The sequence below is a fragment of the Harpia harpyja genome, chromosome 7 (assembly GCF_026419915.1).
Source record: "Harpia harpyja isolate bHarHar1 chromosome 7, bHarHar1 primary haplotype, whole genome shotgun sequence".
NCBI classification, from domain to species: domain Eukaryota; kingdom Metazoa; phylum Chordata; class Aves; order Accipitriformes; family Accipitridae; genus Harpia; species Harpia harpyja.
The window spans coordinates 54,961,298-54,979,496 of NC_068946.1; the positions used below are offsets into that span (position 1 = coordinate 54,961,298).

At 40.7% G+C, this 18,199-nt stretch overlaps 1 protein-coding gene across 4 annotated transcripts in view; it reads left to right on the forward strand.

Annotated features, from left to right (window-relative positions):
- KIF5C (kinesin family member 5C) overlaps positions 1-18,199 on the forward strand; it is a 90,441-nt gene that overhangs the window by 58,634 nt on the left and 13,608 nt on the right. For all 4 annotated transcript variants that reach the window (XM_052792824.1, XM_052792823.1, XM_052792826.1 and 1 more), the window contains 10 exons: positions 794-862; positions 4,577-4,783; positions 5,777-5,923; positions 8,299-8,487; positions 10,935-11,052; positions 12,154-12,230; positions 13,599-13,708; positions 14,539-14,640; positions 15,282-15,342; positions 17,603-17,674. In XM_052792824.1, coding sequence (XP_052648784.1) covers positions 794-862; positions 4,577-4,783; positions 5,777-5,923; positions 8,299-8,487; positions 10,935-11,052; positions 12,154-12,230; positions 13,599-13,708; positions 14,539-14,640; positions 15,282-15,342; positions 17,603-17,674 — 1,152 coding nt within the window. The remainder of the gene's footprint in view (positions 1-793; positions 863-4,576; positions 4,784-5,776; positions 5,924-8,298; positions 8,488-10,934; positions 11,053-12,153; positions 12,231-13,598; positions 13,709-14,538; positions 14,641-15,281; positions 15,343-17,602; positions 17,675-18,199) is intronic.

Consider the following 18,199-nt stretch of genomic DNA (forward strand, 5'->3'; position numbering starts at 1 on the left):
AAATATCAATTGACTCTCATAGGGTAAAAAGCAACCATTTATCTTTGGTGAGTTCCTTTAGAGAAGGACATCCATCACAAGAACAGAGGGGGACTTGGTCAGGGCCTGTGCTTGGTGTGCCTCCTGTGGCGTCTTGGAGGAAGGACTCGTACAGTGGAGTCCATCGTCATTTCTCTTCTGTATTTAAGATCAGTTCCGACCCGTGAGGATGCTGTCTTAACAAGGAAATTGAAATGCCAGTAAAATTGGATGCCTGTCTGTGCATTACCTGGCAGTATTTTCTTCAAGGGCTGTGATGGAGTGGGAAAATACAAATTCTGCAGTTGAGGGGTCCAAGTTCTGTGATTTGAGCTTCCTCTTTCATTAATGCAGTTCAGAGCTAGCTGTAAATTGTAGTTGTTTAATAAATCTGTCTCTAATGATGTCTCTTCAGCTGAAATTTGGGGACAGAGTGAGAGAGAGAGAGGGGGTGTATGTATTTGTACATCTATAAAACATCACATATGTTGGCAAAGTCTCCTGCAAGTTATAACGTGCAACTCTGACCACATCAGTGTCTTGTTTACCAGCAGGGACACCTTTGCTTAGGTATATACTGGAGACAACTGCATGTATGCATTGCTTTTACTGTATAGCTCTGTGTATGTATATTATTCTCCCTCTCATACCACTCAAACGTGCACAAGGTTTGCTATGGCATTATTCTTACTTCTTTTCTAGAAAGGGGAAAAAAAAGTGGCCAAACGAGAACTGTGGAAAGAAATTAAAAATCTCCAACCCTATTTCATTGCAGGATGATGAAATCAACCAGCAGAGCCAGTTGGCTGAAAAACTAAAGCAACAAATGTTGGATCAAGAGGAGGTAAAAAAACTAAAAAAAAAAATCCCAACCAACAAATTAAAAACCCCTTACATTTTGCTTATTAGCGCCTTGTTTAGTGATTCTGTCAAAGTTGTTCATATTAACTGGCTAAAATTCAATAGGTAAGAGAAACCTGTGTGACAGCTAAGCTTAAACTTCAAATTTCATAATATCCTCAGAAGAGCATGAAGCCTTGATAACTCCTTATAATAGCATACCATCCTGCTGGGAAGTGATGCTGGGGATACCAAGGTAGGAGCGTGGCCAGTATTTTTCACTTCAAACCTGTTTTTCAATATGTCTGTATCCTTTCAGGTATCCAGACACTATGGACTGCAGGTAGTTACAGATTTCCTAGTTTGACAGTATAAAAATTACTCCTGGTAATAAATTACTGATGTTCATTATTTTGGCAATCAGAGACAGTACTGAGAGAAATTGGTGAGACTGAAAAATTGATTATTGGTGCTGCCACGGATTTGCTTTAAAATCTTGGATTGCTTGCTTTAAACACTTTATTTCATTGTTTCTGTCCGTAACATGAACAGGTTTTGTTTTTAAGATAGGGAATATGATCACTAAATTTACAGTCAGGTCATTTCCTTATCCGTCACTTGTTTACGAGAGGTTTTGAAGATGCAAAATCTGGCAATGCTACCAAATCATCAAGTTCCCCAAGTGTTGCTCTGATATTTCTTACAGGATGGTTTTATGCTGGTTTTCAAACTGGGGGAAACTGGAGAAGGACCATTCAGACCAAGAATATAATCTTGGTGTGGGAGTTCACCCATCATTAGTGTTCCGAAATGTTGGTCTCTGTTTACACGAAACACCGCAGTGATTCTCTAGGAGCGTACCTCTCCCAGCTGCCCGAGCCACTTCAGTTGGAGTACAGCATTATGCTGGCTGCTTTTTTGGGGTGTGAAACCTCTCTTGTCACAGAAAAATTATTCTGTCCATGTCTCAATCCTTATCCCAGCCCTCAGAAAGGGTTTCGAAGGTTTAGCTCCTTAACAGGGAGAGAACAAGGTATGAAAATGTCTGTTACTTGTCACTCTTGACTTACCTGCCACCTTTGGGGACTTATCTTCACTGCAGGAGTTACCAGCTTTATTTTACTACATGATGAAGCTCTTCACTCACTTGCCACAACTTTCTTTTGATTACTCTGTATTGTGTGCTACCCACGTCCGTGGCTATACAAATGTAACAGAATTTTATGCATTGTTAGCAACATTATTTTCTGATGTGTGTTATTTACACCATCTCACTTCTCCCATCTTTTTTACATCAGTGTTCTCATCTAAAGCTTTTTTTTTCCTTCATGGTTTTTCTTTTGTCTTATTTTCTGAGTGAAGTGCATTCCTTTCTTTGTGTTAGATATTTGGGAACATGCTGTACACTGGCTTATTCTCCACCCTCTTTGTGTTCCACAATCAATATTACATCTGGAAGATGAATCAAGTTTTCAGTGGCCTCTATTCCTTGCCTTACAGACCACTTTTTCCCATTTTTTGCACGTGTTTTACTCTAGCTTTGCTGACTTACTGAAATCTTTGCAGCTGGTGTTGCACCACTTGTTCAGAAGGTTTAGCTGGTTCATCTGATAAGCTTGTCCATTTCTTACCTTTGCGAGCTAATGTGATATTTTTGTTTTCTTCTTTAAGGCAACTGAATTTTTCAAGATTTTGTCTTCCACATGTAAGCTTCACCTGCGCAGCAGGAGCGATGTACCTGTTCTCTCTTAGAGCTGTGATTAGCTCCATGATATATTAGCTGCAGAGCAGCTGCCTCACTCTGCTTCCTCCTAATTAACCAGAGTACTTTTTTCTGCTTGATTAAGCTAGCAGGTTAATTATAAATCTAAGGCCTGCCACAGATGGCGTTATGCTGATATTGGTATCTTTTGGTACCTTTTCACCACTGGCTCTTTCTTGGGGTGTGTGTTTTGGGGGGGATTCTGAATCTTCCACCCTTGCATCTCGCGTGCTGTGAACAGATACGTGAAGTGCTGCAGCCATTGTCTCCTTCCCTTTGTTTACAACTGATCGGTATAATGTGTTATTAATAGCCTTTAAAAATCTTGCTATATTTTCCCACATTGTATCAACAATAATCTTCTGGGGAGCTGTGTTTATGCTTTAGGTGATATATAAGACTTCCCTTTACTTGAATTCACAGTAATATTCACACAGAAAATTTCTTAAGTAAATGTAAATAATAGTTCCATCTGTGTTTAGTAGAAAGATTATTTTAAGCTATTTTGTTGTTTAAATATTTACATGCCATCTGGCTTTGGCAATTCAGTGGGTTTTTCCATAACGTGAGTGCACTTCTGAGGCTGCAGCATTACCAGTGAGATAAATTTCCCTTACATCTGAATCCTCTCTTCGCCACTTTGGGCACATGCCAGTATCTGAAGCTGCCTGGTTGGTTTCCTATTTTCCATTAGCACTCTGAGCCAAAAAAAGCAATGTCTTCTCTGACATTCTCCTTTTAGGTGGTCCGTTTTAGAGAGATGTTTCTGTTTTGCTTGGGGTCTCACACGCAACTTCTTCGTGGCCTGGGAGCCGGTGGGCAGTGGTGGGACAGGGCAGGAGAAGTCCACCCAGCACACTTCAGTAGTGCAGATTTTTTCTACTGTCCAAGAAAGCTGCAGTACAGTATTATTATACTAATCCATACATAGGAAGGCTTGGAAATAAGTGAGTTCTGTGAATGAACGTCCAAACTTTTCTGTTAGGATGAGCATGAATGCATTCTTGTATCTCATGCGGTACTTTTATGTGTTACTGCTCTATATTTTATGTTTTTATGCAATGTTAAGTCCAGATTTTGTTGTTATTCTCAAAAGTACAATATCATCAATAAATGTTAGGTGGCACCTTTTATTTATTTTCACATCGTTCTGCAGTATATGACTGCTGTTGAGTCTGGTTTCGTGCTAAGAACCCAATAGCTGAATTTTTGAGACTTTAACATCCGAATGAAGATGGAGTGATGCAAGGGCAAGGGAGAGGACCATGCAACTGACCTCTTACAATCAGCACTGTCACTGAAACTTCAGCATCTCCCTCAGTAGCATGCAAAGAGTAAATTTAACACATTTTACAAATTGGAAATACTCACTAGTATGTGTGAAGTCTGTATTTTCTTCTTTAGTTAATATTTTGCCTCAGCAAATATGAGCAGCTAATCTGTCTTCAGCATCATGCTTCAGATGATAGCTAAGAATAATCATCATAGGTTTGCTTATCAAAATATTTCTCTAATGCCACAAGATCTTTGAGACTGCCTCAGAGAGACCTTTTACTTGGTTCAGTTCAAAGTTGTGAGTCTGTGTTTAAACATTTTACTTTGTGGTATTTTTTGGTCCTAGCTGCAGCATTGGATTGAGGGCAGAAAATTTATTTGGAGCTATGATACTATTTAAAATAAGTTTCTCTGCCTCAGTCTTCTGTCATAATAGGACTTGATTAAGATTTTTCTTTTCATTGAAGTTCAGAGCCTTTTTTGCTTTCTTCAAATACATTTATGCTGAAACTGATGCTGTTTCTGGTAGAATAGCAGGATTTCTTCTCTCCTGCTTTCTCTCTCTTGCACACATGCTTGCATGCTCACACTTTCTTTCTTTCTTTGTTTTTACCTTTTTCAGTGTTGTCTTTTAAATGAGTTCTTGGGTGACTTAACGCTTCTGTGATATCTGGTTTCCAGCTTTTGGCCTCCACTAGGAGAGATTATGAGAAGATTCAGGAGGAGCTGACCCGTCTTCAGATTGAGAACGAAGCAGCGAAAGATGAAGTGAAAGAGGTCCTTCAAGCCCTGGAAGAATTAGCTGTCAATTATGACCAGAAATCCCAAGAAGTAGAGGACAAAACAAGGGCCAACGAGCAGCTGGCTGACGAGCTGGCGCAGAAGAGTGTAAGAGCAAGCGGTTTATAGTTCTGGTTCCCTCCTCATCCCCTAACTCTGCACCTCCCCTAAAGATTTCCATAGGGGTTCCCAGATAACTGCTAGCCTATGCCATTTCAGGAATCTTTCAGATACTGCTGCCAAGTATGTTGTTAGGCAGTTTAAAAATTGGAATGGCCAGGAAGCTGTTAAAAGATCCGTATTTGCCGATGCTACTCTTTCTCTTCTATCTTAATTAAACGATAAAATTAAGGTTATTCAGAAACTGCTCTATGGAAGCTGACGGCAGATTGTGGCTCTCTTGCAACCTCTGTATTTTGCACGCCATAGCTGCAACTGAACTGAATGTGAGAACTGGCCATTCTGTGTTTTGGTTATTTAAGAACTGTATTATGCCAAGAAAGATGTGAAAATCTGCTTTATGCAAATTGCAGCATTCTGTGTTTCTCTGGACTCTCTGCTTTGGAGCAGGGATTTTATGTAGAGTCAGGGGATCTCAAGGAAGGAATCAGAAAAAAAATCAGCTTTTTCAGCTGATGTGTACTGATCTCACGGAAAAAATCTGATCTGAGAAAAATCAAGATTGGCTTACTAGCTTACTACATCCTTGTTCCTTAATTCATTGCACAAGCTGAGGAAGCTATTGTTAACAGGTCTGTTTCACGGAAGACTTCAGTAAAACAGATTACTATGAAATCCATTTGAAAAAATTGAATTTTATATCCTTCTATACCTGTTTCTCTGTGATTAACCTTCTTTGACATGTATTATGCAAATAGGATTCTTACTGGATTTACTACATTTAATAGATCTAAAGTAGCTTCGTTAGCAAGTGAGTTGTGAAAGTGGATTTTGGCAAGGTGGAATTGCACGTGTCAGTACATTGTGCCGGTAGAGATGTTCAGGAAAATACAAGACAACACTGTGTAACCTAGATATCGCAGAGGAACTGGTGCCCAATTTGCGGAGGGGAGGGTAACTTCTGCTTTTATACCTTTTCAGAGTGCCCTGACAGCGACCCAGAGGGAGCTGGGCCAGTTGCAGGAGCTCAGTAATCATCAGAAGAAGAGAGCTACAGAAATCTTGAACTTGCTGCTTAAGGACCTGGGAGAGATTGGAGGAATCATTGGTACTAACGATGTTAAAACAGTAAGTTGGCTATCTTTATTGCTTGCCTCGCCACACCTTCTGCAATATAAAAATACTTGCCACGGAACGTGTGTGATACAGCGGTCCTTCTCCCAGGACACTGCCGTTTAAATCCTGGCTAAAGCAGAGAGTAAAATACTGAAGAGATCTTTGTCTGGGTCAGAGATGGCCAGTGTCTGTGCACACAATTACCACTTTTATTCCCAGCTCAGGGTTTGCGGCCAGACTAATGCAGCCCATCTGTTTGTTGATGCATTTATTAATGGGGGGGACTGAGTTTCCCCCAAAACAATACACATGTAGCCCTACTCCTTCGTTAGCTGGCATGACCCAGTATTCCCAGAATCTGAAGAATCTTTATTGGTGAGATTTGACTTCTGGGTGGCTACCTTTTTGTTTGAAGTTTGTCCTAAAACTGTTGTGTAGCTGAAGGTGAACAGTTCTCAAAGCCAGAGGTTTGTACTGATGACTGTCCAGGGCACCCGAATGAAAAGATCTGCACAGAAATTGTGTTTTCTGCATTCTGGTGTTTATTACCTTTCAACAGTGGCTGGCTTCATCAAAGAGCCCACGCTTTCGTATGTGTTTCTGAATACAAGATGCTTTAAAACTACCGATTTCCAGCACTGGTAAATTTGTGCTAGATACCACACAAATAATTACATGACAGTAAGACCAGCTTAACTTTTGTGTATTGACTAATGACCTTTATAGAGGAAAAATTGCAGGGGATCATTTTCCTCTGAAGTAAGAAGGTAAGAATGGGAGTGACGGTGATTGAAGTGGCAGAAACCTTGGTATTTGAACGTACCTGGAGATAGTGCGAATTTTGGCAAGGTTTTCTTTGAAATTTGCCTTCTGTCTGGCTCTCGGGTTTACAGATACAGTAGAGGAGGTAGCTACTCACTTTGTCACACTTCTGTTGTAGATGAGCAAAATGCTAAGTCATTCAGAAGATATTTGTACGGTCATTGCTAAATGGCACATCTCTAATGGAAACTTTTCATGGCCTGAAAAATCTTCCTGGTGATGTTAATGCCATCTTCTCTGTCCATTTAAAACCACGTGGAAAAGAGCAATTGCTAAAACTGGATAAGAAATTAATTTTCAAGATGTTTGTAAATTCCTTGCAATGCACTCCATTTTCTTGCTTTTAGTTCACTTCTCAGTTTTTGAGCAATGAGCTTTCCTGAACATTCAAAGCTAAAAGCGAGTATGTGTGGCTGGAGTGCTTTGAGTTGACTCTGAGAGTTGTTGATATCCTGCTAAAGCCCCCTTAGGTCAACAGATGCTCCAGCCTGCTCTTACTGCAGAGGACAGGATCCCTGTTGTCTGATGTGGTTATGCAGATGCCAGGACCACAAGACCAGACTTTGCTAGATGTTACAGCAACCTCTGGTGGCCGTTGTAATAGGAACTGTAAGAGGAAATCTTTGAAAATGGAGGCAGAGGCTGTTTGGTACAAATTTTTATAGTAACTAAGTTGTCAGCATTTTACGGGACAGCTGTCAGTGTAAATAAGGCCAGATTGAGAAGCTTTTAAAAGAATAATTTTAAATTTGTTGGCAATTAGTATCTTCTCAAAGTGTGTCTAATTTCGGACCAGACTGAGAGTTTTGGAAGCGGTTGCGTTTTTTAGGCTGTTGGGAGAAGATACAGCGTATGTTACCTTCCCTTTGGTGGTGCTGGGTAAAAGCAAAAAGCAGATGAAGTTGCTAGCCATATGCTCGCTCAAGGAGAACCTTCACAGCTCGTCAGTGGGTCATATGAATTAAGTAGTTGAAGAAAAATGATTAAGAGGAAGACATACAAATAAAAGGCACTATGTTAAGCCAGGGAAAGAAATGATGTATAAATAGAATTATACTAATATGTAGAGATGAGAGCAATTACTTTTCTCTTGACAGGTGAGATTTCCAAACCCATGTCTGTCTCACAGCTCCTTATTGAAGAAGCACAACCCTTCAAGAGGAGACTTCTTTAAGGAGTACTTTGAAAATGCTCTTCAGCTTTTAGCAGTTTGAAAGAAGGAAGATTTCCTGTGCTAGTGACATGAGAAGTTTTCTCCAAAATATGCTCTTGTCATGATGGTGGGCTTGATTACTTTAGATGTTGAACCACTAAATTGATGAAGCACACAGTGAGCTCAAGTCTTAATTTCTCACTTTTGAGGCTTATCAGTGAAGACCGTAAGAAACAGAGTGGTACAACATGTTTAAAGGTGACCTGAAGGTCTGTGGGTACTCCTTAAGGACCGCTGTGCTTTCACAGAGGCTTCCTAGCTCTAGACAAGAGTTTCACAGCAGGAAGACTGCTTTGCGTCGATTTACCTGTAAGAACCACACCTTCAAGATGACAATCTTCTGTGTGTTTAGTTAGCAGATGTGAACGGGGTGATTGAGGAGGAGTTCACCATGGCACGGCTTTACATCAGCAAGATGAAGTCCGAGGTGAAGTCTCTGGTGAACCGCAGCAAGCAGCTGGAGAGCGCCCAGATAGACTCCAACAGGAAGATGAACGCCAGCGAGAGGGAGCTTGCAGCTTGCCAGCTCCTCATTTCACAAGTACGTTTGTTCCTCCCTTGTCCCTTTGCAGCAGAGTTTGGTGACTTTCTCACCCTCCTTCCTCATGAAATGTGTGTGCTAGGAGTGAGAAATGAGACTTAAGGGAGCAGAATGCTGCTGTTTCTCTTGTCTGTTTTGTTGTTTTTTCTCTCTTCTCCCATTCCTCCCTCTCACTGTCTTTCAGCATGTTCTGTGGCAAGATCCTGTCCTGCTGTAGATCTCAAAATGGCATAATACTGAAAATCCTCCTCGGAGTGATTTCCTCAGCAAGAATTTGTGTCTTGTACCTTCCCTTTAAAAGCAACCTGAGAAAGGAAGCAGTGATTGTATGGTTCACTAGCAAAACATTCAGAGAGCCCCCCCATATCTGGTCTGTTGGTACACTACCAAGATAACTAGGCAACAATATATAAAATAATACGTTATGGAAAACATTACTGTGTAAGATAGAAATCCAGATGGTAGGAGAGCTCCACAGTGGGTGGCAGTTACAAGCAGTGATGCTTGCTGCAGCCTGCTGCAGGAGAGGGGGCTAACTGCTTTGACATGCTCAACTGCTTTGAAATGGACATGTGAAGGGGAGGAGATGATACAGTTTGTTGTATTTCATTTGCTACCGGTTAGTCTAAGAAAACCTGGGGCACGGATAGCCTCTTGTCCTGCAGCAGAACGTCTTTATTAAGTCTTACTTAATAAAGCTGTAGCTGGAAGCGTGCTTCTTAGTATTACAGGGAGGCTGGAGTCCTGGGGGTATTGCCTGTCCAAAAACATTAAGTAAAAACGATACTTTTCATCCTGTCTTAAAGTAGACCCTGGGCTGGCACGGCCACTGAAGGAAGTCATCCTGACAACCTGTGCTGCTCCCTTTCCTTGGGAACTTGCATTAGTAAAGCAGATTAAGGCTTGACTGGCAAAGCAGCTTGTATGCGTACTTCTGCTGGCAGGAGAGGAGCAGGAACGCAGTGCTGGGAATGAAGGTCTCGGCCGTGGGCGGTGGGACAGCCTCTTTCAGCCCTGGTGTTGGCTGACGCCGAGCCGGTGAAGGATTGAGCGGGAGGCAGCCTGCCTGCCTCTGTGGGGATGGTGTTCGTCCCCTTACACTGTCATCACACTGGAATCACAGCGAGCTTCAATGCTCAGAGCTTGTCACAAGCATGGCCTAACTGTTGTCCTCGGTACCTGTTTGCAGACAGGAGACTGGAGATTTAGGATTTGAGAGTTTTATCCAAGTACTGTATGTTCACGTGGGGAAGAAACCAAGCAGAAATACTCTTTCGCAGGTGATCACCGTGCCTTGACGTTTTGGAGGTTCTACATCTAAGTGCATATTGAGGCCTGTCTGTGTTTAAAACTGGGAAGAAGACAGGTGGTGGTATGCTCAAAATCTTGTTAATGGGCAAGTGGACCTTATCTATAAAGCTACCAAGTAAAAAAAAAAAAAGAAAACCTGCAAGGCAGGTCAGGAAGAGCTCAGAGAGATCAAGCCTGGCAAGCCTCAGTCCTGAGGCCTTGCAAACTCAGTCCAAAGCTGGTGGCCTGTTACTACCAATGGCAATGCCGTATCACAGGGCTACACCGTTACGGTGTTAAGCTGATCCATAAAATGGTGCATCACTGCTGCGTGCCATGCCAAGAGTCTCCATTTTGGGGCCAGGACATCTGGAGCCAAGCTGGGAGTTGGCGAAATTTCTTGTCAGGTTTAGGAATCTATTGGAGGACTTACTGCCCAAAGCATGTAACTTGGGCATGTGCTCTTCCTTCCTTGAGACCTCGGTGCCAGGAGGGTCTGAACTATTTTAGTTCCTGCTAAGGATTACTCCTCTTTAAGTCTGATCTTTACAGTTGCACCAAGCCAGAGGTCTCAACCCCTCTTTGCCAAGGTCAACTTTAAGAACAGTGAACCACAAGTGCTTCAGTGGCCTTATTAATAGGATGTAATAATTCCCAGAGAGTATCTTAATTTTATCACAAAATTAGAAAATTTTAATTCGATTTTTGATGTTTTCATTATGTTCTTCACTATTTGCTATTTAAACATAAGCCCTTCTAGTTCAAAAGGATGTTAGCAAGAAGCAAGTCATCAGGATGCCTGCGGAAAGGCGATCTGAGCTTCTTCCAGGAAGCCACCTCAGAAGCCTAGTGTTCAGCTGGTTTTAGAAAGCTGCTGCTGTTTGTTTAACACCAAGTCATGAGCTTCCAATGACGTTTTGGAATTACTACCTGTGCTGTTCAGTATATGTCTTGGGCTACTAAGTGTGACCTTTAAAAATGCGGTCTGTTTTGATCTGTTAGCTCCTTCTCAGATCTTTTGCTGTATTTTCTCCTAGCCGTCAGCTCTGGATATGGAGAGCTTTCTATTTTTCCTCCTTTATGTAGGACAGTACCTGAAGTCCTAGGTAACAAGCTGTGGTACTCACATCTCATTGCTATTCCCCTTGTCTTTAAAGCACGAAGCAAAGATCAAGTCCCTTACAGACTACATGCAAAATATGGAGCAGAAGAGAAGGCAGCTGGAAGAGTCACAGGACTCTCTCAATGAAGAACTTGCGAAGTTACGGGCTCAAGGTACAACACTGGGTCTTGTGGTCATTATTTCTTTTACCAACTATACCTTAGAAAATTCAGTATGGGCTGAAGTATTCTATGTACAGTAGTCCTACAATGTTTTATTATCCGCTTAGTATTTTGCAGTGAAGACATAAAATTGTGACGCAGAATATTTAACACATTGCACTTCCTTGTAGTACATTACGCTTCAGATAAAACCAGAATTATCCCTTTCAGCCTGGTCCATTCACAAAATACAGAGAAACTTAATTTTTCAAAAGAATCAAAAACTTTATGACAAGCTTCACCTTGTGCCTTAATGATGTGAGAAATAAAAAAAAACCCCAACAAATACTTTAGCCATAGAGCACCAATCGATCTTGCTATATCTGTATTCTGTAAAATTCTTGGATATATGTCTAATTTCAGTTGTCCCTCTGGCAAGTGCCCTGCCCCATTCAAAATAAAGCTGCTTCCCTTAGGGTCAAGTAAAAGGTGCGTCTTTCCTAGCTCCTATATAGGATCCAGCTGACTTCCTTTTAAGAATTGCTGTTTTTTCCCCTTCTGATTTAATGTGGAAAATGTGTATCAAAAGCAGTTCTTGTAGCATTGCTAAGCTCCTGGTTTATATAAAATTACAATGTGACCTAGTAGCCTAAACTTTATTCCGGATTTCTGCACAAGGAATCTTCTCTGACTCTGGGAGCAGCAAGTGGTGACAAGACTTATTTTTTTTTAACATTTCCTGCATTTTTAGAATAGAATTTTTATTCTATCTCCTAATCTTCCTACCCCCCTCATAAGAAATGACCTGGTTCTAGAGGCAGCATTTCCCAGCAGAAAGTGAAAAGAGACAAGGGTAGGTTGGAAAGGTGCTGGGTGGGCTGAAAACAGAATGTGGCCTGTTAGTAAATGAAAAGGGGGTTTGGGCAGCGTGGTCACAGCTTGGGTACTGCAAACCATGGCTGTTTCTGCCCCTCCTAAGCCGTCTCCCCTGATCCTGATGCCCCCTGCAAAATGAGGAACTGGGTTTTTGGTTTTGGTTTTTTTTTAAATGGCTGGACGTAGCACGTCCTGGAACTGCACGGTTAATACTCAACTCTCTCCAACTTTAAACAGAAAAAATGCATGAAGTGAGTTTCAAGGATAAGGAGAAGGAGCATCTGACCCGGCTTCAGGATGCTGAGGAGATGAAGGTAGTATGGCGTGCTGCAATTTTAGAGGGCATGTCTCAGTGAGATCGTTCGTTAAGCTGATAATTAGGGTGTAATTTTGTCTTCCTGTACACGTTGTATGCTTTTAGAAAACACTTCCAGCCTCTGTCAGAATTGCTGGCCTCTATTAGAAAACCTGTAATTGAGCAACCTTTGCAATGTGAAATTAGAGAACTTGCTAGCATTGAGGTTGTTGACCGGATGATGGAAAAAAGTAAGTTATAGTCTGAACATCTGAGGTGAGCGCGTCTTCTGAGACCAGTTTGTAAGCTGAGCCAACTTCAAAGAGTAGAGAGGTTCATTGGACTGTGTTTGCTGAATTGGAGATGCCTGGGTTCCTCAAATCACACAAACGGAGAGCCAAGATATAAGACCCAGTATATCGCGTCCATAGTTGAGAACAATTTTGTTATATATGATTGAAAAATGATATTGATTCACCTCTAAGTTACTCTAATTTTTTGCCGATGGAACTCTGCTGAAAGTCAGTTTGCTGAGTAGTGAATCAGGCTACTGGGGTTAATATAATTAAGGTACTAAAAATTTTATAAAAGAAGAGGCAACTTTCCCAAATAATTTGGCAAGAATTCTGACTATTTCCTAGAAATAATAATGAAATCTAAACCTGTTTTCTGGTATTTTCTTCTTCCTTTGGAATGCGAAGAAGTGTTAGGCAATAACGTGTGAGTTATGTTTCTGATGGGGTTGTAAATTGCGGAAAAGGAAAAATACAATTTTACAAGTATAGTGATAGAGGTTTGTCAACTTCAGAACTTTCACTTCCATTATAAAAAGTTAAAGTTATTAAAACAGTTGTACAGTTATGCCTTACAGTTGGAAGAAAAATGCAAATCTTTTATTAGCAATCTAAAGAGATGCACTGAGTTTTTCTTACTACTTGAGATATATCTAATCCTAGAATTTAAATAACAGGGCTGTGGATAAACAATTCTCAGGGAGGGGGAGGGTGTTTTGGGTTTTACTTCTGTCACAGGTGTAGCTGTACACATATTTTCCTGGTGAATAAACAGGTGAAATAATAGGGCTGGTAAAAACAGTGTCATTCTTGACACTTGATATGCTAAGGCCCCGGCTTTCACATGCGGTAGTTTTTGCAAGAAAATGAGTAGAAATTGGTGTACATCTGTTGCTAAAAACTGTCTGCATTGAATGCTTGGATGAGTAGTTGCACAGTTTTGTAGTCATAGAAAGATATACCAGGCAGATTCCTGAATTAACGTGATTTGATAAGCTTCATTCAAATCCAGAAAGATAGGTTGATTTAGCTGGCACATAAGAAGGAAGCTTAGCCGTGTGTTACTTGATTTCTCTGGTTTTTGCACTCTGCAGAAGGCACTGGAGCAGCAGATGGAGAGTCACAGGGAAGCCCACCAGAAGCAGCTGTCCAGGCTGAGGGATGAAATTGAAGAGAAGCAGAAAATAATTGATGAAATCAGAGAGTATGTTCACTCACTCCATTACTTTCTCTGTTCCTGGCCTGTTCTGTGACGCTGTGGGGATGTTTTGGGGTTGGTTTTGTTAGTTTTAATTGATGTCTATGTTTTTCGGTGTCTTAGAGAAAGTAGTGTCTGTACATGCAACAGCCAAACCTCTAATTATTTTGCAGGGTGGATTATAGTACCTAGTGCTTTATTGTGGAACTTTAACAAGTCCATAAAATTATAGAGAGGAAAAAGAAAGAGTAATGTTACACCTGCAGGTCAGTAGGTAAGAGAAGCTTGGAGGAGAACAGAGTTTAAAAGATAGAGGTTTTGAGGGCCTCTTATAGCAATTAGTCCTGCCACAGACTTTCTGAGAGTCTAGGGGACTCGAACGTGTCCCATTTTCATACACTTAATATTTCTTCCTGACACAGCAAGGTAACTCTGTTAATCAGATACTTCAGCACTTAAAAAACAGAGTTCTTTGCTCCTGTACTCTTCTTTTTGTCAGTGTTCATAAAATCTAGGCAATCCTGATGTAGTGTTCATTCTTTCATCATATTTATTGTGTGACCAAAGACTAATAATGGAGGAATGAGAAGCATTGGGAAGTGGGACAGAAAGATTGCAAGAACAGTTTGTGTCCTTTTAGATAAAGGAAGCAAGCCACTGAATTTAATTCTCCAATATTTTAAAATATTCTTTATGCTTAATTTCTTCAGAATTTTTCAGTAGCGAGTTACAGCTTTATTTTCTGTGTCTAACCCCATTTTGTTTATGGAGATTTACCCACCCTTGTTTATGGGGTTCAGGACTAAGCTGTACTGACTTTTTCTTTCTCATTCTAGTATGAATCAGAAGCTGCAACTGGAACAAGAGAAACTGAGTGCTGATTACGATAAATTAAAAATTGAGGACCAGGAAAGAGAAATGAAACTGGAAAAGCTCATGTAAGTCAACAGTTTTCTCACCTGGTGTCCTTAAATATAGTGTCTCTTAATGCATCCACAGGAAACGTGCTAGCGAGAGGCATTTGTGTTGAAATATTCACACTGAAAATATCATTTCCGTAACAAAGCCAACATGCAGTACTAGTAAATGATTACCAATTACTCCATATTTTTTTATTATAGGCTTTTCAGTTGTGGGTTTGATACTTGCCAAAAAAGATTTTTTTAGAGCTCTGATTTTATGAAATATCATGGCAAGTGTTAAATCCCTCATTCCTTAATGCACAGCAAAAACAAACAAGAAAGATGTTGGGGGCTTGGGGTGGGTTTTTTGTTTGCGGGGGTTTTTTTGTTGGGTTTTGGTTTTGTTTTTTAAGTAATAAATCAGATGTCTGAGTAAAAGCCTTTCCTGGAAATCAGAGAGAAAAATTTCATGTGTGGACGCAAAAAATGGAGATGGTGGCTTAGTATTCCATGTGAGAAAGCTGCATATTTGGAACACTCGAAAGCGTAATTACAGATGCAGAGAAATGTACAATTTGCTCACATCTGCAGATGTTGTACTCAAACTGAATGTTGATTGATTCTCTTGGTTTGACTTCAATATTTTTGATTTGTGTTTAATGTTGTGATCTTTCTAGACTGCTTAATGATAAAAGGGAACAAGCAAGAGAAGATCTTAAGGGGCTGGAGGAAACAGTGGTATGTCTTAATTACATTTTATTGAGCTTTTTTCCCCTAGGTCTTCATCACAGATGTGTTACCAAACACTTGTATCTGGGCCCAAGGAAATGACCAATTTATATCATAATAGGCTAAATTTGTGCATTTTGCCAAATCATGAAATTGAATTTTAAAATTTAAGGTTAAATACAATTATTGTTGCCTCCTGTGAATAAGCTACCACTGATAAATCTACCGGTACTCTTTGTTTTGCTGTCCTTGTTCCTTCAAATCACCTGAAATAACCAGCGTACTGAACAGTGCAGCTACAATTAGGTGATACGTACCTGCCTCTAACTTGACCAGTGTAGCAGCTTACAGAGACATATGATATTGTGCATGCAATGTTGAAAATGCAGCCTATGATGGATGACGTCAGTCGTGAAGCTGTTGCTGCACAGTATTGTTGGAAGCTACATTTTCATCTGTCTGTAAAAATATGCAAGCTTTCTCAAAGATCTCAGAAGCTGGTCAAAACCATAGCTGGTTTAGGAGCACCATGCAGTGATTTTTGCTAGTGTTAACATGGTTATTAACTCAAACCCAGCATTTTCTCCTCTGCGTGATGCTTTAAAAATTAAGCTTTTAGTGGCCTCTGGATCCGTTGGAGTTCACTACATACAAAAATCCAAAGCTGAACTATTCAGGTCCTTTCAGCTTTGGCTCCTGATGGCTCCCCCAGACATTAGCCTTGTTAAAATAAACTCCTGCAAGGGAGAGATGTAACCAACATTTCTGATATGAACTGTACTCATCAGATAGTTATAGAGCTTGCATGTAGACTTGATTTGCCCTGTATGCCAAATGAGTAAGGCAGCTGGAAATCAGAGTTAGGCGGTACCATACAGTCAGCTTGCAGAAACCCAGATGGTATTTTTTTTAATTTTTGAATAAGCAACTTTGAACTACCTTACATGAAAATTTTGTTCAGAGTTTTGTTAGAGTTTTAATAATTACTGCAGCAGGAATTAAAAATCAAGTGTAGCGAATTACAGAAAAACATGAGCCATCAAAGGCCAAATGGTTGCTCATCCCTGCCCATTTGTATGGGGAGACATCAGGCTCCGTGGGCATTGCGTGCCGTTTGGATGATGACTTTGAGAAGGAAGGGATGAAGAACAGTCTTGGTGGGACCACAGCGGCTGCCTTTGCTTTGGCTCGTTCTCCTTCCCAGTGCTGGGCTGGTGAGGAAGCAGAAGAAGGGGTCCCGTGGGAGGGGGTGACAGGGTGGAGGCAGCACCCAGAACAGAACAGGAGCTCTCGGGGAGGTGTCTGCTCTGCACCCATGTTTGACTTAGCGTGGCACCCGGTGCCTCTTCCGGGTACCCCATCACACAGACATAAATGAGCTGTGCTTGTAATGTATGGTTTCTAGTAGTCTGTGAAGGAAGTTTTTCCTTTTTGGTTTCCAGTCGGTTTCGCCTTTTTCTTTTGAGAGATAAAGATAAAAATTTCAAGCTCAAAAGCTTGTAGTTGTGGTGGAGCTTATTGAGCAATTCATTTAAATTCCAGTATGTGAGTGGATTAAGCAGAAAATGGAAAAGCTAAGGTTGCTCTTTTCAACTTTGGAAAGACAGTTCTCTTCAGTATGGCTTTGGTGCGGTATGGGGTTGGGGTGAGCTGCCTATCCACATAGTTTCCTTTCCTGCAAATGGATTAGTGCTTCCGTCCTTCTGGGAGTAGGTGCAGGGTTGCCACTTCTTGTGTCACACCTCCAGTCTGGAGTAAGGTGACTATTTTGCTGAGCCTGAGAAGTTGATGCATGTAAAAAAAGCTGGGAAAGCCTGGATTTTTGCCAAAACTTAAAAAGCATCTTAACTTAAACTTAAACATCTTAAGTGCCTGTGAGTAAGCATTCAGAGCGGGACCGATGCGTTTGCCAGAGAGTGAATCCAGAGCTCTTTCACATCACTGGATGTCTGTAACCGTGGCCAACTTGTGAGACTTCAGCTTTCTGCTGTTGTTTCCCCCCCCCTAAGACAGAGTCAACATATTTTCAGAAGTAGCTTTGGTGTGGTGAAGACCTTGGGAGGTGCAAGAGCCCTTCCGTGGGGAACAGCATGGGCACTGCCTTTCTGTGAGCTGCCTATACCTATGGGCAGGTACATCTCTATAAGTAAATCACAGTGAAGTCATATTACCGACTCAAATCTGAAGAGAATTTTTACACTGGAGTATCTACTATCTCTTACTGGTTTGTGCTTTTTTTTTTTTTTTTTTTTAATTATTTTGATTCCAGGCAAGAGAACTTCAGACTCTTCACAACCTACGCAAACTGTTTGTCCAAGATCTCACGACCCGCGTTAAAAAAGTAAGACTATACTCTTTTAAACCAAAGTCTCTTTTTTGCAGTATTCTTGTGATTTGCTGGAAGCTTTTAGTGCATGTTGTTACAAAATGGGATATTGTCTTTCAATAACAGTGAGTAATAAGATTAAAACTGTTCTGATGTTCATTAGCTTTTATTTGGTCCTAATATGTTAAGGGCAAATCTTGGTGGTTAAGCAAAATGAACCAATCCAATTCAGTTCAGTTGCAAAATTAATTCTCAAAGACGGTATTAATGGGTGTCAGAAATGATTCAATATAACTTCCACTAACTTATGCTACACTGAATGCTGCGGCCCTTTCTTTTTATGGACTTGTGACTAGGCAGCCTTTTTCTGGCAAAATTATTATTTGGCAGAAATTAATGTACTTTTAACTGTTGAAGAAGAGTCAGAAGCTGCATAATTTGCAACACTTTTTAGTCCTTTAGAGTAGTTTTGAGGAAGAGTTTTTATACTCTTTTTTTTTTTTTCTTTTAAGGTTGAAAACCTATATTGCATAAAAATGT